The 23,282-nt window shown below is 52.9% G+C and overlaps 2 protein-coding genes across 2 annotated transcripts in view; one reads left to right on the top strand and one right to left on the bottom strand.

Moving 5' to 3' along the window:
- LOC121105499 overlaps positions 1-22,393 on the bottom strand; it is a 25,683-nt gene extending 3,290 nt beyond the window's left edge. Inside the window, exons 1-3 of the mRNA XM_040642614.1 lie at positions 22,357-22,393; positions 21,170-21,332; positions 20,331-20,985 (exon numbers count right to left, since the gene is read on the bottom strand). Of these exons, the coding sequence (XP_040498548.1) occupies positions 20,331-20,985; positions 21,170-21,332; positions 22,357-22,393 (855 nt within the window). The remainder of the gene's footprint in view (positions 1-20,330; positions 20,986-21,169; positions 21,333-22,356) is intronic.
- ZFAND6 (zinc finger AN1-type containing 6) overlaps positions 21,104-23,282 on the top strand; it is a 68,178-nt gene continuing 65,999 nt past the window's right edge. Inside the window, exon 1 of the mRNA XM_040642892.1 lies at positions 21,104-21,237. The gene's annotated coding sequence lies outside the window, so the exon portion shown is untranslated. The remainder of the gene's footprint in view (positions 21,238-23,282) is intronic.

Here is a 23,282-nt window from a genome sequence, read left to right as displayed (position 1 = left end):
TTCCAAGGGCCACTGTGAGGCAGGTGGCTGGCTCAGGGAGGGCGTCACAGCCGTCACACACTTGACGCTCTCACTCTACATAAGTGGGTGCTGTAACTGTCATCACGAGGACAGAAGTCTTCTGGGGAAGCCTAAGGATGACGGGGCTCTGTCCTTAATGAAGGACGAGGAAATCCCTTGAAAGACACCATGGCTTGAAGGAAAGGGGATTTACTTTCTTGGACTCGGAGTTGATTTCCCAAACAACAAACCCCAGGCAGGGCCTCGGGGGGCCAGGAACGGGGCTGACCACACAGCTCCTTCTCTGCATTGTGAGCTCCTTTTCCCCACTCCTGGGCCAAGTCTGCAGGCCAGGCCGTCTTCCGCCACCATGACACAGACTACCAGAGCCATCCTGCCCACCGCCATGCTGCAGACACCTCCACGGAAGGCTCTGGCTCGAGGCTCCCCCGCTCCACCGCTGCTAATCCGACCGCTATTGCACATTTATACTTGGTCTGTGGGCTTGCAAGCCACAGAAAACACCTCTGGCAAACGGGAGCAGAAAAAAAATTCAATTAAAAAGATATTAAGTAGCTCACAGAAACTCTGAAAGGACAAGCAGACAACACAGCAAAGAACAGCGTTAAAGATCACAGAACTGCCACCGCAGGACCCAGGCATGGTCTTGCGGACATCGAATGTGGGTGCTCGCAGCAGCCTGACACCGGCCACTGCCTCCCTCGCCAAATGGGCTCTGTTTCGCTGCAGTTCAGTTGTCATCTTCCAAATCAAAGTGTGGGGGAGACGTGTCGGAATGCCACAGCCTCGGGCATGTGTCCATGCTTTGGACTCAAGGAAGCCTGAGGAAGCAAGTCTGGACTGTTGGCTACGTGGTGGCAGGGGGGCTCTGCCTCATGAAGCTCGTTAGAGGCTTTGGAGGCTAGGTGGTACTCCAGGGCCACGGCGGTGAAGAAGCCAGTGTGTGTTCTACCGTCTCCCTCCCGTTCAGCGCTGAGGCCCAGGAGACGGCGGAGCCACAAGACGGGAGGATTCGGGATCCCTAAACCCGTGTTGGCGTGCCATCATGCCGGCCAGGAATGCCTGTACCGGACCATCATAGGGACCCAATAAAATGTTTTTGATAAAAACTTTTATTGTGTTAGGCCACTGGCATCGTAGAACTTATTTCTCAGAGCAGCGAGTATTATCCTAACTTTCACAGTGGCCAAAAAGAATTTAAAATTTCCACTTCATGGCCTCAACGAGTATCTCCAATTTGGCAGGTCATCCTCTTTATCCCACACCTCCACACCCGCTCTTGATTTTATTTTCAGTCTCCCCAGCTCTCAGTCAGAATCCTGGTCGTCACCTCGCATGCCTCCCTCTGCCTCCCTCCTGACATTCGACCAGAGGCCAAATCCTGCAGATTCTTTCCTGCCAATCTTCTCAGCTTTCCCACTTCCACTGCTTTGGCTTATACACTGATTCTCACCTCTTCCCTTTCCTGACTCAGTCTCCTAGCTGGAGACTGCCTTCACTGTGACTCAGCTCCAATTCATCCATCCATCCATCCATCCATCCATCCATCCATCAAATCAACCATCCATCCATCCATCCAACCATCCATCCATCCATCCATCCATCCATCCATCCACCCATCAATCCATCCATCCATCCATCCATCCATGCATCCATCCATCCATCCATCAAAATCAACCATCCATCCATCCATCCATCCATCCATCCACCCATCAATCCATCCATCCATCCATCCATCCATGCATCCATCCATCCATCCATCAAAATCAACCATCCATCCATCCATCCATCCATCCATCCACCCATCAATCCATCCACCCAACCATCCAACCATCCATCCACCCATCCATCCATCCAACCATCCATCCACCCATCCATCCATTAAATCAACCATCCAGCCATCCATCCATCCATCCATCCATTCAACCAATTACCCATTCATCCATCCATTAAATCAACCATCCATCTAATCACCCATCATCCATTCATCCAATTTGTATTTATTAAATGCATGACCGTGCGCTGGGCAGCATAAACACTATAATAAATGAGTCTCTGACACATGTGATTAGGACGAGTATTAATGAATACTCCGGCTAATAAATACATAATTACAGGTGCTATGAAAGAAAATGACAGGTTTTTATGAGAGTATCATAATGGGGCCTTAAACTGATCAAGGGACCAGGGAACCCTTCCCTGAGGAGGTGACCTTTGAGCTAAGGTCTAAAGGATGGAGGTGGTAAACCAGCAAGGGGTAGAGGGAGGGACTAAGATCTTCCAGGCAGAGGGAACAGTGAAGCAGGGAGGAGAAGGCCCCACCTGGGATCCTGAAAGTCCAATGTTGCACAGGAACCAGTCTTTTTCATTGTTGTATCCCCAGGACCTAGCAGAGCATCTGGCACATAACAGGTGTCTCAATAGTTTGTGAACGAGCCAATGAATAAATAAGTGAAAAGATGGGTGATGGGGGCAGATGGACATGAAGCTACAATTCACGGCACAATCTTTAACAAAGAAATAGAGTTGTGGCCTCCTTGACGGTCTCCCTGCTCCAGGTTTGCCCCCAACCCCTGCTCCGCCCCACGGCCACAGGTGCTTACGCCCAGCACAGCACGTAGCCCACTGTATACAATCGACTGGTTATTGTCTTACTCCTCGCCATGACGAGTCCCACAGGAACTTGTCCTGTTTACCAGTATAGCCCAGTACCCAGCCCGCCGCCCGCGGACGAAGCACAGCATATAAATGTTTAATGAGTTGGTAGGCACAGCAGACAAACACCAAGCATCAAAGTCAGTGGGGCAGGAGAGGGTGGAGTTGGGGCGTGAGCAAAATGTTGAGTCAGCTGCCAGCATCGGTCGGCACAGAAGGGGCGGAGAGCCAAGTGGAGTGCACACATGCCCGTGGTGTTTGAGAGTCACATCAGGAGCCGAAGCCAGAGCCAGCGGAGGTGAACAAGGACACAGGTGCAGGGGACTCAAGGAGGAGCCACAGGGCGGGCCCACGTCACACGGATGACACCCTGGCTGCTAAAGGTTCTGGCTTACACCTGTCAGGTCACGCCATGGTCTTCAAAAGGAAGCACCCACACCTGACACTTCACTGCCTCTCTCCTGCATTGTGGCTCTGTGTGTGTGTGTGCCGAGGGGGCGGGGGCTGAGTTCCCCTGGGACACATGCACCCCTGGCGTGGGGAACTCCCTTGTATTTGCCTCTGCACCCTGCCGGCGTCCCACGCAGTGCCCAGGGGAGCCCAGGGTTCCCTTAGCGGATGCAGCAGATAGGCGTTGGGGGAATAAATGGCCGGCAAGGGCATGCGAGCACAGGGCCTGGCAGTCAGACCAGCTGGTGGGGAGCCCCCTGAGCAAGCAGAACCTTTGCTGGGAAGTCCAGCAACACAAAGCCCCATGGAAGACGGCGAGGTGCTGTCTGAAGGCTTCCTGTTGGCTTGCCTGAAACCAGACTTCCCATTGTGTCTGTTCCGGTCCTCTCGTTTTGACTTCGCATCCTTCCGAATGAGCGGCTTCACCATCACCCTCTGCCCTCTGGCTCCTGGTGTCTGCAACACTACACGGCATCTTTGTGCAGCGACCCTGTAAGCAGTTACTGGGCGCCTCGCGGGGGCTGGATCCGAGTCACCAGACGCCAGGCTCTGCAGGAGAATCCAGGCCGCGCACAGTCCAGGGGCGAGAGGAGAACAAAGCACCCAGGGGATTCTGGGAGCAGACTCCCAAGCCAGAATCCTGGATTATCCCATCTCCAGTGTTTTTCTGACTCCGCTTCCTCATGTACAAGAGTGACTAATGAACCAGAATTGGAGGAATTTGGGTCAGAGATGCTGCTAACTACTACTTGTTTCCCAAACAGCCAGCTGTATGGTCCTTCAGAGCAGCTGGGAACAGAGACTAACGCTGCAGCATTCCGACTCCAGGGATCCAGCCGGGGGCTTGGCCATGGGCACACAGCCTCACGCAGTACCTGGCCACTCCTCACGCCCAGCTGCTCCAGGTCCTCAATCCTGGAACCTTATCAGTGTGTCCCAGAGTGACCGACAGCCCCAGTGTGCCCAGGACCGGTTCGGCTGCGGGTAACCCGTGATGGCCAGTCACCTGCGGTTTGAGCCCTCTGCTGTTCCGGCCAGCTCCACCCACATTCGTGGGCAGCGGGCCAGGGCGGGGCCAGCAGAGGGAGAGGTATTTACCGAGGCACGGGAGGGTTCTGGTGTCAGCACCTGCCTCTCTCGGATTGGCAGCCCGCCAGCCCCGCCCCCAGCATCCAGGCCACCAAACCTGCTCCCTGCCGACTCAGCCACCTCCGGCCTGCTGAGTCAGGCCTCACGAAGGCAGGGAGGGCCGCTCTGAGCTCCTGCAGGAGGTGGAGACCCCACTGTCCCCGGGCATCACTCCACTCTGAGCAGCCAGCACGAGGATTCGTGGGGAAGCCGCTCAGTGAGGAGGGAGCCAGCAGGGGTCTGGTCTCTCCATTCAGTGGGGTGTGGAGTGAGCCCCGACCCAGGCCACACACCTCCCTTCTCAAGTCTCATCTGCTGCCATTTGGACACAGGACCCCCAGGCCCTCCCAGGGGCCCGGTGCCTGGAACCCAGCCCTCTCTGATTTTCTACCCCGCGGGGGCTCTTAAAGCTGCCCCAGCCTCCGCCAGTATCTGACAGCAATCTGTCATCACGCTGAGGTGGCCTTGCCTTGCTCCTGCCAGATTCCCGAGGCCGTGGCTGGGCTCCCACCACCCGGGCAGACCTCCAGCGTCGCGGCTGCCCAGCTGCCCGCGGTCCGAAGTCTGGCAGCCGAGGACCCTGTTTCACCCCGTGTCTCCTCTGGAAAATCTGTATGTTGACTTTCCTGAACCTGAGCCGGCAGCTCCTGGGGGTCCTGTTGCCACCCCACCCAGCGGTCCCTCCAGGGTCACAAGCAGCCAGCTGAGGAGGGAAAGAGGCACCAAGACAAGTGCCAATCTTTCCCGTCCTCCTTCCCGACCAGCACATGAGCCATCAGTGTGCCCTGGGCCTATCGTCCCAGAGGCCTTGGCGGGGGCGGGGAGGAGCAGAGGCTGTTCGCAGACTCACAACCTCAGAGCTGGAAGGAACCCTCTGGGTCACTGAGACGGCCTCCCACATGGGGAAGGAAGGGAATCCCGCCACGGTCTGCACACACATGGGCCTTTAGTCTTTGCTGAAATCTGCCCTCATGGAATGTTCACTCCCTTTCCGGTGTCTGGTTCCTGGCCAGGTCAGGCCTGCCTACCTAGGACCTTTGCCCCAGATGTTCATCCCTTAGAAGGAAGCGAACCCCTTGTTGTGAGTACCACGTTCCCATGTTGGAGCCCGGATGCTGGTCGCGTAGGGTGCTGGTGAGCTTAGCAGACATCACTAGGGTTAGGGTAACAGGTCTCCTGAAGGAAGCAACCATTCCCCCAACTGCATCCAGCAGGGTCCCAACAGGGGGCTCGCTCAAACTAGGATAACAAGAGGAAGATCTGTTTAGGAAGGGACTATTTGACAAGCTGTGGGCGGGGTACAGGGAACCACCCGGGACAGTGCAGGGACCTGCCTTAAGGAGCAGGAGACAGCTCACAGGGCAGGCCTGGAGGACAAGGGTGGGGAGCCTGGAAATACGAGTCAGGGAGAGGTGTGTCTACCAGGACCGCCGCCGAGGGGCTTTCAGAGACACTCTCCACGCCCGGACTCCCAATGCTGGGGTGGGACACGGGGCAGGGGCAGGGTCTTCGGGAGAGCTTCCCAGGGCACCCACCCACCGGTGAGTGCTGCCGGATCCCAGGGCCTGCGGAACAGAGAAGCTGGACTGCATCATCGAATCCGAAGGCTGAGCTTAAGGCTAAGAAAGAGCAGAGCCGGGGGACAGAGGATTCGGGCAGCTGCCGGCCTGAAGCAGGGAGGTCTGGGAGGGTCCCTGCAAGTGGAATGAACGGTGGTGCCTACTGCCACCAGCCTCTGGCCACAGTCCAGGCCTGTGATGTGTCCCACGATGTCTTTGCTGCCCCAGACGCAGGACCCGTGTCCCTGAGGAGCAAACCGCTCCCTCCTCTCCCTGCCAGGGAGCTCGTTCCGTCTCACTGGACTCTTCGGTGTCCCCATCGGCTCACATGGGTGACCCTGCCCCGAGCTAATGCTGCTGGCCGGCGCTGCTCAGCTGAGGTTCCTTCTGGGGGCCCATCCACCTCCTGGCAAGTTGACGATCCAACCTAGTGCTTCCCAAAGTGGCAGGTGCACAGAGAGATCGAGGGATCTTGCTGACACGGCGATATGAAGCCAGTAGGTCCTAGAGGGTCAGAGGTGAGTGTATGTCTGACCAGCTCTTGGGACACGCCAACGCCACCGTACTGGCAAGGCTCTAACCTGGGGTTCCGGAACTCTGGCTGGGTCAGGACCATCCAGAGCCCTTTTCTCCCTGGCAGGCCCAGGCCTCGGGGGACTGTGTGAGCTCCCCAAGGGGACTCGGGGACACACCAGAGCCTGACGGCCATTGCTCTAGTCCCGGGTGAATGGCCATGTGCTGCGGGTAGCTGGCCCGATGGGTGCACTCGAGCCCCCTGCCCGGGCTCCAGGAAGGCTGGGCTCCTGTCAGAGCAGCTTTATGCTGTCTGTGCCGCAGACACAACCGGGGTGGAGCGCAGTGCCCTCTCCCCTTAACCCGGAGCATGACCGGGACCATCTTCCTGTTGTGACTTAAATGACCACGGAGTTCCTACTAACCGGAGCTTCGAGGGAGTGAAATGTGCCCAGCGCACAGCTAGGAACCCTCCCGTGGGGGCCTGCTGCTGCCTCCCCTGCCTCCCCCGCCTGGCCCATCTATCTGCACACCGCTGGGCAAGGAGAGCTGGCCGACGAACTGGAGAAACAATCGTTTGCCACACAGACTAGGCTCATCTGCCTGGGCCGCCAAGTGAAGATGGATTGCAAAGATCCAGAAACAGTTCTGCCCCCGATGGATGACGTGGGAACGGCAGAGGAGGCAGCCCCGAGCGGGGCCCGGGGGGACGGGTGGCCAGGGTCCTCACGCCCTGTCTTCCCCAACCCTGCAACCCAGCGGGGATGCACCCAAAGTAGCAGCTGCTTTTCGGCCCACCTGAGCACAGCAAGGGCAACTTCAAGACCAGGGCGTCGGCACCTGCCCGACAACCCCACCTGAGATGTGGCCAGACTCCTTGGCCTGGACTCGGCCATGTGCAAAGCCCTGAAGGGGACCAGTGTGACGTTACGGGACTCCTGCCACGCCCCCTCACTCTCCAACCACGAGTCCCCTTCTGCAAAGCTCCGGGTCCCCACCCGTGAAGGCTGTCCCCACTGCCCAGAGTAGGGCTGGCAGACTAGAGGCTGCAGGCCAAATCCAGCTCACCCCTTATTTCGTAAACAGTGTCTCTGGAATGCAGCCAGGCTCATTCACGTACACAGTGGTTCCCAGTGGGGGCGGGCGGTATGCTCCCCTCCCTGAGCCCCGGACACAGGCTGGGTTGTCACAAGCGACGGCTGCTGCTGGCCTCTAGAGGAGGGGAGGCCAGGGAGGCTGTTGAGCATCCTAGGGTTCACAGGACGGTCCCCACAACCAAGAAGAATCCACTAACGTGTCCATCGTGCCCAGGGTGAGATGCCTCACAAATCGTCTGTGGCTGCTTCTGAGCCACCGTGAGACGGATGGGGACACGTGACAGACTGTATGACCCGCAGAATTTACAGTGTTTTCTATCTGGGCTTCATAATTGGTCAGGCCTCTCCAGAGAAACACAGCCAGGGTGTGGGTGTGCATGTAGAGAGAGACGGTGTGTGTAAGAGACAAAGATACAGACTGAAGGAACGCCTTACGTGGTTACAGGGGCTGGTAAACCCAAACTCTGGAGCGGGCTGGCAGCTTGGAGACCCAGCGAAGAGCGCGTGTTGCAGTTCAAGTCCTAAGGCCATCTGCTGCAGAATTCCTTCCTGCTTGGGGGAGGCTGGTCTTTGCTCTATTCAGGCCTTCAACTGATTAGATGGGGCCCACCCACATTACTGAGGGCAATCTACTTTACACAAAGCATTTGAATGTTTCAATCCAAATATTCAAAGCAATGTGAATGTTAATCTCACCCAGACACACCTTCACAGAGTAATGTTTGACCAAGTATCTGAGCTCCGTGTCAGCCAAGTGGCTACGTCAAACGAACCATGCCGGGCTTTTACAGAAACAGTTTGTAGACTCCTACACTAGAGCAGGCCTGCAGTCCCGCCCTCTCTAGAGCAGAAGACGTGTTGGCTTGGGCCCATGAGTCATTTTGGAGAAGTCATCTCCGTACCCCCCTCAAGGTGGGCATGATTGTGGGGCTCGAGGAGGAGAACGGAGAGCCGCTCATGATGGGAAAGAAGCTGAGGGCATCCCTCCATGAATCCAGCTGGCCCTCCCGGGGGAGAGTCTGCCCTGACCACTCGGACTCCCTGTGTGGACACAGCCTCGGTGTAGAACATAATTCCACCGGTGTGTTGTCCTTTGTCCCCGGAAATGGCCCTTCAGGCACAGTCAGGGCAGGCAAGCTGGGGCCCAGACAGGTGGGCTGACTCACTGGCTGGGGAGTCAGGGAGAGGGGGACCGGCATCTCCCACTTCTCAGTGTGGTGTCCTTAGAGTCACAGCTCACTGTAGGGTGGCCAACTGCCCAGTTTTTCTGGGCCTGACGGATTTCCCAGGAGGCAGGACTTTAGGTGCCCCGACTGGGGAAGTCCCTGGGCGACTGGGACGAACCGGTCATCCTATTCATCACCTCCGGGAGTCCGACCTGGGTCACCCTAGCACCAAACAGAATCAGACAGCCAGCAGCTGAGGCCACATGGGGGCCTCCCTGAGGGGAGGGACCTGTGCTCCCTCCATGGGGCTTAGAGGGAGGTGGGGAGGAGCCCCGGGTCCCAGCTGTGGGGGGGGGCGGCCCCTCGTGAAGCCTCCTGAGGCACAAATCCTCTCGGGGCTGCGAGCATCTTCGTCTCTAATAGGACCGTCCTTGAGCGCACCTCACTACTCTTAAGAACACCGAGGGGCATCTGACTCTTGATTTCAGCTCAGGTCATGATCACAGGGTCATGGGATGGAGCCCCACGTCGGGCTCCACGCTCAGTGGGGAGTCGGCTTCTCTCCCTCTGCCCCTCCCCTGCTCACAGGCACTCCGTCTCTCTTTCTCCCTCTCTCTAAAATAAATACACCTCTAAAAAACTTTGAAAAGATGACACTTTCTTCTAGCACCAGAGTAATACTCATTCAAAATAGTAAACGTGGAAAATTCAGAAGAGGAGGAAAAATATTTCACATCCAATTTCCACTAAATTCTAGTTTTTCCCAGATTTTTTTTTTCCACGTACAAAGTTTTCACTTACTTTCACCAACCACTGATCATACTACAGAGTTTTATTAGGTTTTTCTTTGTTTAATGTTTTGGTTTTTAAAAAATATTCTTTTCAGATTTTAAAATACAAGGTCATTGGTGAAAATGTGAAAAATACATGAAAAAAGGCACTAGCAATAGTCACCCCTCATCCCATGACTGAGAGACAACTATTCAATGTGTGGTATATGATATGCCCATCTACTTCCCCAGGCACGCAGATCTATCCGTAACATAAACACAGATAATTCATATCTGTGTTTATATACGATTCCGTTTTCAATACAAAATGAATATTCATTATAAAAAACTTGAACACTTCAAAGTAAGCTTTCTCTTACCACTCAAAGCCACCCCTCAGAGATGATAAACGCTAAGTTATCATTTGGTATCTATCTTTTCAGGCATTTATTATATGCAAATGGATACGTACGTCTATATTTTTAACACAAATACGACCTTAACAGACTGCTGTTCCAGGACTTGCCTTTGTCAGTGAATGTATTACTGACACGTGTTCATATTACGGAACTCTCGGAGCGGGCCTGCAGACTCTTAAGCTGCCCTATTCCGCTGAGCGGCCCCAGCTGCTAAAGCTCACGCCAGCATTTCTTTGTTGTTGCCGTTCCTAATTTTTGTTTTTAAAGACTTATTTATTTGAGAGAGAGAGAGCACATGCGAGCAAGCAGGGGGAGAGGCAGAGGGAGAGAGAATCTCCAGCAGATTCCCCGCTAACCGTGGAGCCTGACGCACGGCTGGATCCCACGACCCCGAGATCATGACCCGAGCCTAACCGACTGAGCCACCCAGATGCCTTTGTCCTTCCCAATTTTAACTTACTTTTTAAACTATGCAAGCAATATGTGGGTACATTCACATGGAAAAACATTTAAAATACAAAGAAGAGAAAAGAGCACGGTCTCAGAATCTGCCTTCCAAGCTTCCCCACCCACTCTCCTGCCCCGGTAGCAGCCACCCGGTCCGTCTCTTTCCTACCCACGTGCAAGTACGTACATTTACCTAACTGCAACCACACTGGGCCTAGTGTCCTGCAACTTGCTTTTGCCATACACACAGAAGCCAGCAGGGCTTGGGTGCCTGGGTGGCTCTGAAGTTTGAGCATCTGCCTTCAGCTCAGGTCATGATATCAGAGTCCTGGGATCAAGCCCCGCATCAGAATACCTGCTCGGCAGACAGTCTGCTTCTCCCTCCCCCTCTGCTCCCCTGATATTGCTCTCTTGCTCACTCTCTCTCCCTATCTCAAATAAATATATAAAATAAAGAAGGCAGCAAGGCCTCCGCCAGCCTGGCCAATGCCTTTACCCTTTACCAGATTTTTAAAAAGCACTCTCGCGCCAAATACGGTATCGGTGCTGGTGCATGGCTGCACGATCTGATCCGTTCTGCCAGGCCGTGTTCCAATGCACGGCGGGAAGCAGCCTCGTTGTGCACCTAGACACCCACGCTCTCCCCCACGTACACCCTGAACCCCCAGCCACCAGGGGCTTGGGCCTCCAGAGTGCACACTCCATCTCCAGATGAGGAGTCTGTGTCAGATTCACAGCTAGGCAGGAACCGGGGCAGTAGGCGAGCAAGAAGAGGAGGCTCCCAGGGTATATGTGAGACTGGCTTGAACTGCACGCACACGTGTGCACCACGGAGCACAAACATGGTCGCCTGTGCCAGCACTCAGTTTATTTTTTGTAAAGACTTTATCTATTTGAGAGAAAGAGAGAGAGCATGAGTGGAGCAGCAGAGGGAGAGAGAGAAGCAGGCTTCCCGCTGAGCAGGGAACCTGACTCCAACTTGATCCCAGGACCCCGGGATCACGCCCTGAGCCGAAGGCAGACGCTTAACCAACTGAGCCACCCAGGCGCCCCCCCACTTATTTTTTTTAAGGTTTTATTTATTTTAGAAAGAGAAACAGCACGAGCACAAGCAAGGGAAGGAGCAGAGGGAGAGGGACAAGCCGACTCCATGTTGATTCCATGCAGAGCACGGAGCCTGACAAGAGGCTCACTCTCTCAACCCTGAGATCATGACTTGAGCTGAAACCAAGACTCAGATGCCCAAACGACTGAGCCACCCAGGCGCCCTTGCCAGCGCTCTTATATGAGGACCTGCAAGCTCTCATTTCTCAGTATGTGTCTAAGATGTCAATGAAGCTTCTTTAGCTATGGTTCCTTGTGCAGTGCACAACCTCAACCCCGGTACGCAGCAACCCTAGAGATGGACTTGATTATACCCAACAGCTACATAGCAATCCGCGGAACGGCTATATCCTAATTTAGTTAGGTGTTTCCTTTTGATGGCTATTTAGGTGGTTTTCCATCTGTCTATTTCTCTGTATCTATCTATCATCTGCCTATCTATCTAACCAGCTAGCTGTCTGTTGTTGTTACAAGCAATGGTGTCGAAACCTCTTCACTCAAACTTTTTTCTGTATTTCTATGATCTCAACTACTACAAACACAGTTACTGGGACAGAAGTAGGTCGATTCTAAATTTAAAACTATTGCAGGGGCTTCTGGGTGGCTCAGCTGGTTGTATCCGACTCTTGTTTGATCCCCCGAGTCGGGCTCAGCAGGGACTCTGCTTAAGAGTCTCTCTCCCCGAGGCGCCTGGGTAGCACAGTCGTTAAGCATCTGCCTTCGGCTCAGGGCGTGACTCCGGCGTTCTGGGATCGAGCCCCACATCGGGGTCCTCCACTGGGAGCCTGCTTCTTCCTCTCCCATTCCCCCTGCTTGTGTTCCCTTTCTTGCCAGCTGTCTCTCTGTCAAATAAATAAATAAAATCTTAAAAAAAAAAAAGTGTCTCTGTCCCTCTGCCCCTACTCTCTCTCTCTAAAATAAAATCTTAAAAAAAAAAACCCCAAAACCAAAAACAAACAAAAAAACTATTGCTTTCCAGTATTTTTGAGCCCCAAACTGAATGACTAGGAGTCCCTGATTCACTGTGTCCTTCCCAATACTGAAGTAATTTAAGTATTACTAAAGCAATTTTCTCATTTTGGAGGCAAGACACGGTGTCTCACTGTTGTTTTACTCAGAGTTCCTCCGCTTGCTCGCAGGGTGGAACGTGTTTACCACTCTGCTTGCCGAGTACGTTTAGCTTGTTAATTGTCCTTCCTGGTTTATCTATTGCACAAGACCATCAGATTTCGGCCACGACTGGGTGAGACGGCACGCACAACCACTGTTTACCGAGCGTTTATCTTGTCTCAGACACAGCACTAAAGCATTTTGCTTAAGTTGTATTACCTGTAATCAACTTAATGAAGAAAATAGGATGATCTCCACTTTATTTTTTTCTAAGATTCTATTTATTTATTTTTCACACCGAGAGAGAGCACAAGCAGGGGGAGGAGCAGAGGGAGAAGGAGAAGCAGGCTCCCCACTGGGCAGGGAGCCCGATGCAGGACTCGATCCCAGGACCCTGAGATCATGACCTGAGCTGAAGGCAGATGCTTCACTGACTGAGCCACCCAGGCGCCCCTACTCTCCACTGTAAAGAGAGGAACAGCAGCTTGGACAACTTGCACAGCTCACCCTGGATAGCGCGTCTGGTTAAGGGAAGGAGCCATCAGCTGAGCCCAGCGCCCATTGCCCCGTGTTCTAACCATGGGGCTGTGTGGTCCTGTGTCACAAGGGTCTCTCGTTGCTGCACCGGTCCGTGATTCATTGGCTGGTTCATTCATCAGACGAACATTTATCAAGGAGGAGCACGTATCCATGTGGTACCAGGGCCTGGGGGAGTTGCCAGGTGCTACGGATAAGCGGGACGGCCATAGTGCTGAGTGAAGGCTGTGGTTCAGGCTGATAAGAGCTGGAGGGGAACGCTGTTTCCAGAACCTGGGTGAGGAGCTGAATGCAAGGGGCCACAGTGACAGGAGCTGGGGCCTTTGATAGAAGGGCTAGACCCAAGAATAAGCACCCCCACCTTAGGCTCCTTCTCCCTCCCACCTCCTACCCATTTTCCATAGACCAACCACAACTGGAGGCCAAAGGACAAGGATGCTCGTGGAGGTAGTCCACGTGGGTCAGCCTCGAGGGGCACAGAGTAGGGGAAAACAGGGTGTCCACCCAGCCCCCGTATCCTTCAGCACCGGTTTCCTGGCAGTGGCTGGGCACCAGCGTCCTGCTCACTAAGCGGCCAGCAGTGAGGTCTCTTGGTCCCAGGTCCAGCCAAAGCCCATCACAGCTGCAGGGGAGCCCTTTGCAAACAGGTTCTGATGGGTGTCCGAGGGGCTGGAGACATTTGCTTTTCCAATAAAAATTTCATTTTAGAGTACTTTTCGATTTATAGAGAAGGCATGAAGACAGTATGGACAGATCCTATATACTGCACGCCCACTTCCCCCGCAGTGACATCTTATGGTCCACGTGTCCCAATCAGGGACTCAGTACTGACACACACATTATTCCTAACTGCAGCTCATACCCGGTTCAGATTTCCTCAGTTCCTAATGCCCTTCATCTGTTCCCAAAGCCCACCCCAGTACCACGTCTTGTTCAGCTATCATGTGTCCTGTTCCACACAGTTCCTCCACCTGAGATGGGCTGAAAGTAAAATTCTGGGGGGCGCCTGGCTGGCTCGGTTGATGTCTGCCTTCGGCTCAAGTCATGATCCTGGGGTCCTGGGATCGAGTCCTGCATCAGGCTCCGTGCTCAGCGGGATGTCTGCTTCTCCCTCTCCTCCCTACTCTGCTCTCTCTCTCTCAAATAAATAAAATCTTAAAAAAAAAAAAAAGTAAAATTCTGAAAATACAAATGAAAGGAGCCTTGTGGAGGAGAGATGAAGCCAACGTGGCCGTCACTGTGGGACCTGCACATGAAACGGGCACAGCTCGCAGGGAAGTTCACCATCCTAAAGGTTTTGGTATCAGAGAGATGACAAAACAGACGTCCACGGTATGGCCTCAGGAAAAGGGGGTAAGTGTCCTTATGAGACTATTAGGAAAACAGTAATGAAGGAGAAGTATCTAAATCAATTCGAAGCTATAAAAAAAAGTAGAACTGATAAATAAATACAAGACCGTATGCTTTAAAAACGATAATAAAAACAGATGATCCTTTGAACTCTAGTTCAGGAGCCTAGCCTAGCAATCACCGTTAGAATGAAGAAAAGGGATACACAGGTGGGTTTAGGAGAGTGCTAGGTGCACAGGATGCCTGTCTTGGCCATCACAGTGTTGTCAGGACCAAGAATCCTGTTGGAAAGCCTGTCTCACACATGAAAACGTGCATTGAGGAGATGTGAGCATCACGGAGAGGACTGGAAGCTGCCAGCAGGCTGACTTTCGGGACTGCCCAGGGGCGAGGCGGTGGGTGTTCCTGCCCCCGATCTCTCCCAGCAGGTGGACCTTGGGCTCCTGGGGAGGAGAGGAGGGCTGGGTGCTTCCGTCCCCCACCTCCTGGCTGCTGCTGATGGGGGTGTCTGAAGGCCAGCCCCATCGCTGAGCAGATCCGGCCCCTTCTTGTTTGCACAGGGGAAGAGAAGAGAGCACACGTGGGTAAGACCAGACCGCTGGGACACTGTGGACGCCGAGGGCCAAACAGATCGCAGAGACTCCTGTGCTCTTCTGCTGCACGTTATGGTTTTCCCCATTTTCTCTCTCGGAAGGTAAGTACCCTTTGCCCGAGCAAGCTGCCTGGAGTCAGCACAGAAGGGAGCATGTGGGAGAACAACCTTTACCCTGGGCAGGACAGGAGTTCGGAACCACTTAATGGAAGACAGTTTGACACCACGGACGGATTGGGCTAGGTCACATAGCTCAAGATGAAAATACAAAGTGCAAGAAAAAAATCAGCGTAAGGAGGCCTATTAATCTGCTACTTTACACTACAGGTCAAATATGAAAATGATCTTTGCAATGATCTTCACAGAGGGGGAAAATTCAGCCGTAAAGACACACTGCCTAGAAACATAAACATAGCTACTCCTTTAGCATCATTTTTTAAAAATAGCGTTTATTCCAAAGAAACCAGCATTTGTCAGAAATTAGTTCGTAGTGTCGTCTATTGTCAATATTAATTAATTTGGCGTCGACAGTTCTGGCTGCAAGCAGTAAGACATAAAAAGTATCTTGATTGTAAAGGAAGAATGAAAATACTGTTTTGTTATAAAAAAAAAAGCAATCAACTGAAAAATTATTAAGGACTATTTTAAAAGATCGGTTAAATGATTAGGTATAAAACAAGGTGCATAGAATTAAGTAGCAATTATAATATATTATCAATGACCAGTCTGAAAATATAGGAAAAAGTGAAATTTTATCTACAGTATCCACAAAGCATAATATACCCAAGTGAATTATTAGCGAGAAATATTATGATTGTGTGCATTTCTCTTTAATATTTCACTCAGTTACATAAAATTGAGGAAACAAAATACATTGAGAGCCTTTTTTAAGCTAAATAAATGAAAAAGGAAACCGTCTTTTCCTCAGCAGACCTCTCGATGGGCCATCCAAATTCTGTGAAGATACACATTTCTCTCCCTGCTCCCCCAAACTGTTTCAAGCATATGGAATCCCAGTTAAAATCCTGGCACGGTATTTCTTGGAAATTGTCAAAGGTATTCCAAAGTTAACCTGGAGGCACGAACAGATCAGAATTTCTAATAAAATTCAGAAGAAAAAGAGCTATAGCAGATGGAAGGACAGACTCCCCTAGACACTAAAACTTCTTCTGAGGCCATGGGGTTCACATACCATGGGCCTTCATTAAAACCAGACATACGGCTGAGGCACAGCTGGGCAAGTGGAAAAGCCCAGATCTAAAATCTACTATGTACAAAAAGTTAGTATATGATAACGGAGGCCTCAAACAAAACCAGGAGGAAGGGGAGGATTGAAACATTCATCAGGGTCCTTGGTTAGTGATTTGGAAATGGATCAGTTTACAACCTGCATCTCATTCCAATATGAAAAAAAAGAAAAAAACCACCCGGCACTTCAGAAAAACAAGTTTCTGGTTTAATTAGAGAGGAGGCAAACACACAGACTGATATATTTCGATTTCACAGGGTACATTCTACTGCAGGAGGAGGGATGAAGGGTGTGGAAGCACGTAAAGGAGGAGCCCTAACTTTGCCTGTAGGAGTCAAGAAAGCCTTCAGCATGCAGCAGGCATTTGCAGTGGGTTTTGAGGGATGAGTAGGAGTTTGGGGGGGGCGGGGAAGCAGAGGGTGCACTCACAAGGGGAAGGTCATAAAAGGGCTGATGAATGAATGTAATGAATGTTAGTAGATGGGCAGAAGCCTGTCCATGGCGCTGAGAGCTGCTGGCCTGGGCCAGTTGGAAAAACCCTGGGTGGTTCTTCAAGTGTGGTCCATGGACCCTTGGAGGGTACCTGAAACCCCTTGAGGGGGTCTGTGAGGTCAAAACTGTTCTCACTATAACACTGTCATGATTTGCCTTTCTTATGAGAATACAGTGGTGCGTTGCAGAGGCTACATGATGTGTGATACTGCAACAGAGAGAGTGCAGAAACAAGTCTGAGCCTTCTGTGGCCTTCCGGGCCCAAATGTAGCATGGCGTCTCCTTACTGACGCGTATTCTGGAAAATATGGCTAATTTCCATCGAAAATGTTCTTTAACAGGTAAAAGGGTTGTTACTACTATTTTTAAATGAATTAATGTTTATTTTTAAAACATCTCATTTTTAATTTCTAACGCAGTACATATGGATAGATGTAACCCACATAGGCAAATGTTCTTTGGGGTCCTCAGTAGTTTTTGAATATAGGAGGATCCTGAGACTAAAACCTTTGGCTTAGACTCTGATGAAAAGTTGTCAGAGCAAGCACTAATGGGAGTCTGTGTAAAGTTTTTCTGTGGGTACTTCCTCCCCTACTGCCCGGAGCCTCAGAGTCTGGTCTGGCCCTGGCAGGGCCCCACTGAGGTTAGAAGGAGGTGGGCTCTGGGGAGAGTATTGAAAAGGTAGGCTGGTGGGTGGATTAACATGGTCACCAACTCTTTGCAAGTTCCTCGCTTTAAAAAGTAGGATCTGTTTCCCTACCCCTTGATCTGGATCAGTCTTGTGACCTTCTGTGACCTTCTGTGATCAGTAGAACACAGCAGAAGTGGCATCCAAGCTCATACCCTTCGTATCTCCCAGACCTCCATGCCTTGAAAGCACATGGAATCAGAGACCCAATTGAACAGGGGTACAGCTCAACGGTCCCAGGCAGCTTCTCTGCGCCAGAGCACTGGCGAGGCCAGCCGCAGAGTCATGAGAAATAGTCAATCCTTGTTGTAAGCTACTTAGTTGGCCATGGTTCTTACAGAGCGACAGGTCTTTCATAGGGTTGGGGACCAATCGGCCAGACTCAAATGCAGAAATTCATATTTTATCTTCTATAAATACTGCCAGGGCTCTCAATGTGGCATGATTCACATTCAGGGCTGACAGTTCTTGGTGGGGGACTGCCCTGTGCACTGCATGATGCCAGCAGCACCCCTAGTGTCACTGGTGATAGCTGCACAACCCCCCCCCCCATTATCACCACCAAAAATGTCTCCAGACATTGCCAAATGTCCCCCGGGGAACAAAATCACCCCTGGTTTAGAGCCATTGTTGTAGGTAGGCATAACTAAGTTCTGAGAACAAAAATCACCTGGGGGCTTATTAAAAATAGATGCCCAGGCTTATCCCCCAGACATTCTGATTGACTGTGTCCAGATCGTGGACCTGTAACCTGAACTTTTAAAGTGCTGTGGGGACTCTTATTGGAGGAGTTTGAGAACTGTTCCAGCAGCAATGGGGAGCCCACATCTGTCTGACCTGCTCAATTTGTGGCTCAGGAAGATCACTCTGGAAGCAGCTGGAAGACCACCTGGGTGGGGAATAGAGAAGCGAAGAGGAGTGGAGGCTTTGCTTAGATTCAGGTGAGAAATAATAAGGGGGTGTACAGGGCAGTGTGGGGGGTATATTTCAGAGATATTTCTAAGGCAGAATCAGTTAAATTTGTGACTAATTGGATGTTGGAGAGGGGAGGACTTAAGAAAAGGATAAGGCAAAACTAAAAACTTCTAGGCTTCAAATGATACCAGCAAGCAAGTGAAAAGACCCGCAAATGAGAGAAAATATTTGCAAATTATATATCTGATAAGAGACTTGTGTTCAGAATAGTAAAGAACTCTTACAACCCAAAATTAAAAAGACGAATAACCCAATTTAAAAATGAGCAAAGATTTGAATAGACGTTTTTCCAAAGAAAATCCACAGAGGGCCAATAAACACATGAAAAGAGGCTCAACATCATTAGCCATCAGGGAAATGCAAATCCCAACCATGAGATTCCACTTCCTTCTCACTAGGGTGGGCCATCACCCCATCTAAGACAGCCCTTCACAGGTATTGCCGGGGTGTGGAGAAACTGGAACACTCACTCCTTGCTGGTGGGAATGTAAAATAGCGAATCTCCTTTGGATAGGCCATCTGGCAGTTCCTCAAGTGACAAATAGAAGCACCCCATGGCCCAGCAGTTCCACTCCTAAGTACATACCCAAGAGAAGCGAAAATGTATGCGCCCACAAACTCCTGTAGACAAATGTTCATAGCAGCGTCTACCCAGCTCACCTGCCTCCAGCCCACCGCTTCACCGTTCTCAGTCTGGAAGGCTCTTCTCCCAGTTGTTCATTGGACTATACCCTCACCTCTCACAATTCTGTTCAGACCTTACCTTCCCAGCCATGCCTACACTGACCACTGTGTTGAACACTGCAACCTGCCCCCCACCCTCCATCCTGGCCTGCATTTTCTTGTCTATACCTCTTACCAGCTTCTAAGTCACAACACAAATACTTACTCTGTGTTTTGACCATTAGAATGAAAAATCGATGAAGGCAGGCGTCTTTGTTTTGTTCACTGGTGTTTCCCACACCAACAGAAAATTGAGACCCAGGGAGGCTGTGGGTATCGCTCATTGTCCCTGAGCCAAAAATGCGTCTGACCAGGGATGCAAACTGTGGCCAAAACCCTAAAATCTTTCCATGTAGTTCTACTATTCAGTGACGAGAGGGCAGTGAACAGTTGAGAGAACCCCAGGCTGCAAAATTATTCCTGGTACCAGCAGAACCCACCAACTTGTTAAAATCCACCATTTCCTTTCCTTCCTACGGTTCTTTTCGTTCTATAAAGGACTTCCCATTTCCCACCAATCAAAGTCAAATACTCAATTTGGCTTTTAAGACTTACTACTTGACCCTAAAACATTCTCTAGTCTCCAATATAACCTGGTCTCCATTATCAGAGATGAGATCCTTGGGCAAAACCCCCTTCTCTTGGGTTAACCTACCTTTGGTGTGTCTGTGTTTAAATCTGGATGACTGTTAAAAACACCCTTTAAGTACCTTTCCGCCCTGCACAAGCTCCCTCCAGTTTGGGACTGCCCCCCTCCTATTGTTGATACCAGGCTCAACTTTACACTAGACATTTGTCACCTCGCCCTGAAGCCCTGTCTGTCACCTCACAACACATCAGACTGTTCTTCAAACCCGAATTCTACCTTCCAGCCTCTTAGGAGAGCAGGGAAATGCTGCATTCCGTCCCAGCATGGCCAAGCCTTATGCACTCTCCATTGCCAAAACCCAATGCCACCTCTTCTTTGAAGACTCCCTTCTGACCTGTACCTTTTTAGTGGTTAGCCGCTTCTTATCCCCAAGGCCTATCTGCAAAAGACCTACCCTTTACACTGCCAGTCCCCCCAAAATCCCTCTCTCCAAAGCGAAACCCGACTGGGGTGAGGACAGGGAGATACTCACTTCAAGCTTAAAATGTAAAGGGGCACCAAAAAGCTCAGTAATCAAAATAAAGAAGATCCTGATACTATATTTTTTGAACATCAAAATAAATGTAAAAACGTCACGGTGAATAAAACATCAGATCTAAAAACAGACAGGACCTTCGAGTCAAGGTCTGCTCCTACCTGTCGGCCCCACCCTCTTTCAAGGTAGGACAGATGTCCTCGATCTCGGGCCTCCTGATTGTGCTGCACGTGAGCCTGAACGCCGAGTCGCTCTGGGGCTGAGGTTCCCGCCGGCGCTCGCCCCTCCAACGATGGGGGGCCGCCCGCACCGCTCTGCTGGACCCGGGTCTCAGGAGAGGGGCCAGTGGCACAGTACGCCCGTGCGCGTGGCACCCGTACGTCCGTGCGCGTGGCACTGTGAGCGTGGCACCGTGTGCACGCGCTGCCCTGGGCACGCCAGGCCTTGGGACCCGGTGGCGCGGCGCCCCCCGAGCTCGGACCCTGCTCTCGCCAGGCTGGGGGCACGGGGTCGCACGTGGGGCCGACTCGGAGTTCCCTTGTGCAAGACTGACGGGTGGAACACACGCTTTCCGGCGCCGCAGTCCGGGGCAGGAGCTCGCCGCGCCCCGCGAGGGAGCGGAGGGGCCCACGCCGACCGCCACACAACACGAGGACCGCCACCAGACGCCCCCGGCCCACGCGCCTGCACCGGCTGGAGCACAGCCGAGGAAGCTCCTCCCGGAGCTCCGCCCCACCCCCTCGGGGGGGCGCCGGCCAATCGCCGCGCGCCGAGGGCCCCGGCCCCGCCCCCCGCGTGCCCGCCCAGCGGCCCCGCCTGGCCGGTAATAATTAGGCGGCGGGCGGGGCGCCGCGTCAGCGCCAGGCGCCGGCCAATCGCAGAGCTCGGGCCCGCGGTCGCGTCACAGGCCGAACAACCAAACAGAAAAGTTTAATAAACAGCGGACGGACGGCCGGCGGCGGCGGCGGAGCCGGAGCGAGCTGGGGTTCGGCGGCCTCACCTGTCCCCACTCTCCGGCGGCGACCGGCGGCGGCGGGCAGCGCGGCGGGCGGGGAGGGCCGCCGCCAGGTGAGCGGCGCGGCCGGGGCCGGGGAACCGGGGGGGGTTGAGGGGGATGGGGGGGGCCGCTCCCTTCCCCCACCGGCTGAGGCGCGGCCGGGGCGCTCCCGGACCGGCGAGCGGAAGCCAGACGGCGGGCGGGCAAGGCGGGCCGGGGGCTGCGCGCGCGGACCCCCGCCCCTGCTCCGAGCAGTTGGCGGGCGGGGGGGCAGGGGAGAGTGGGCCTCCACCTGCTGCGCCCGCGGCCCCGGCTGGGGGCGGTCGCTCCTGTCAGGGCGCGTTCCTGCGGCTCGGGTGTGTGTGGGGGCGGGGGTCCCGAGCGCCCCCACATCCCCTCCCCTACAGCCTCCCCTCTGGGTGTGGGGGGCAGCAGTCCCGAGCGCCCCCACCCCCCCTGCAGCCGCCCCTCCTAGTGTGTGGGGGGGCGGAGGTCTCGAGCGCCCCAACCCCCCTTTCAGCCGCCCCTCCCAGTGTGTGGGGGTGGCAGGGGTCCCGAGCGACCCCAGACCGCCTCCCCTGCGTTCGCCCCTCCCGGTGTGTGTGGGGGGCGGAGGTCCCGGGCGGGGGCGCCCCGGGACCCCGGTGCGCGCTGAAAGTTGTGGGGCCGTCGGAGCCCGCACTAAGTGCTGGCCCTGAGCCCCGAGCTAGGGTTCCAGTCGGAGTTTCCTTTTCCCGACTGAGCTATGTTGACCTCCGAGGTTAGCCCGGGGCTAATTACCTGCCTGTGATTCACGGGCCAGAGCTTCAGGGGGAAAATGCTCTTTTTCTGCAAAAGACGCACTCTTAAACGTTTATGCAACAGGTTGCCTCTTCACTCTGCTGCTAGCACTTTTTACAATATAATCCGGGCCGGCAGGGGTGCCAGGGGCGGAGGAGGAGGGTGTGGGAGCCCGAGGGGGTAGTTACCATTTCCTGGGAGTTGACCCTCTCTGTATGGGCAGTTCAGCGTGCAGCAAACTTCCATAAAGCCGCCTTTTCTAAAGCGGAGGAGTACTGAAAAAGAGTATGAAGATGCGGTGTGGAGGGAAAAATCGCTGACTGCTTGCTCCCACACCGAGAGTTGGAACCGTCCCCAAACTGGCATCTGCTCGCCAGGGTCTTATCTGTTCTGTGCCCCGGCCTCCTCACCTAGCAAATCAGTTCCGTCCGGTTTCGTGTTTATCATGGCCTTGCCTTTAAAAAAAAAAAAAATACAGTTTCATCACATGCGTTTCTATGTTCAAACAACGTGCTGTTTGGAGTGCTTTTCTTTCGAGCTTGGTGGAGACAACCCGGACCGTGGATGACTTTGTGGCCATGCAGCGCTGTGTTCATCCTCCATGACTCCTGGGCTCTTAAAACTCATGGCTTTCAGCGGCTGGGCCCCATGAACAGTGCTTGTTTCCTGCTCCCGGGGCACGCCTGCAAGGGTTCCTCGGCATCAAATAGTGTCGATTGCAGGAGACAGTGTGGGGCGTCCAGGGAAGATTCAGAGCCACCATGATTGGTTCATAGTTTCTGAGCGTTTGAAAGAAATCCAGAGTCCTGTCAATGTGTATGTATCATGAGTCTTTTCCTTTGAAATCACTCTGGGAGAAGTCAGGCACTAGTTGCTATCTACTTTTTTAATGCAGAAGTAAATATAAGTACAAAAAACACAAATAAATCAGTCTTTGTGTGCCAGCCCCCCTTTCTGTCATCTCTGGCAGATTACCTAAAACTTCTCTTCTTCCTTACTGAACTACGGTCAGAGAAATCTGCCCTAGATCTATCCTTCCAGCTTTGCAGACTTTGGTTAAGGGAAGCTGGTATCAAATGGCAGAGCCTTTAAGGAAAAGCATTAGGACCAAGGTGCTCTTCTGTGGGATGACATGGGGAGTGTCCTGGACATTTTTGGAGGAAGATGTGTTGTGGGTATTAGGATATGCTCACCACACATTTAAGTACTTTTTAGTTCCTTAGCCTCAGATTTGTGAATGCCCCGAGAGGTGTGCTTCTGGAGTGATGTGCTATTTACCATGCTAACAGCAATGCACTGACAAAGTGGGGAACAGTATTAATTTCTGGAAAGTGGT

The sequence above is a fragment of the Ursus maritimus genome, unplaced genomic scaffold (assembly GCF_017311325.1).
Source record: "Ursus maritimus isolate PB19 unplaced genomic scaffold, ASM1731132v1 scaffold_27, whole genome shotgun sequence".
In the NCBI taxonomy this organism is placed as follows: domain Eukaryota; kingdom Metazoa; phylum Chordata; class Mammalia; order Carnivora; family Ursidae; genus Ursus; species Ursus maritimus.
This window is presented reverse-complemented; position numbering and strand designations above follow the sequence as displayed.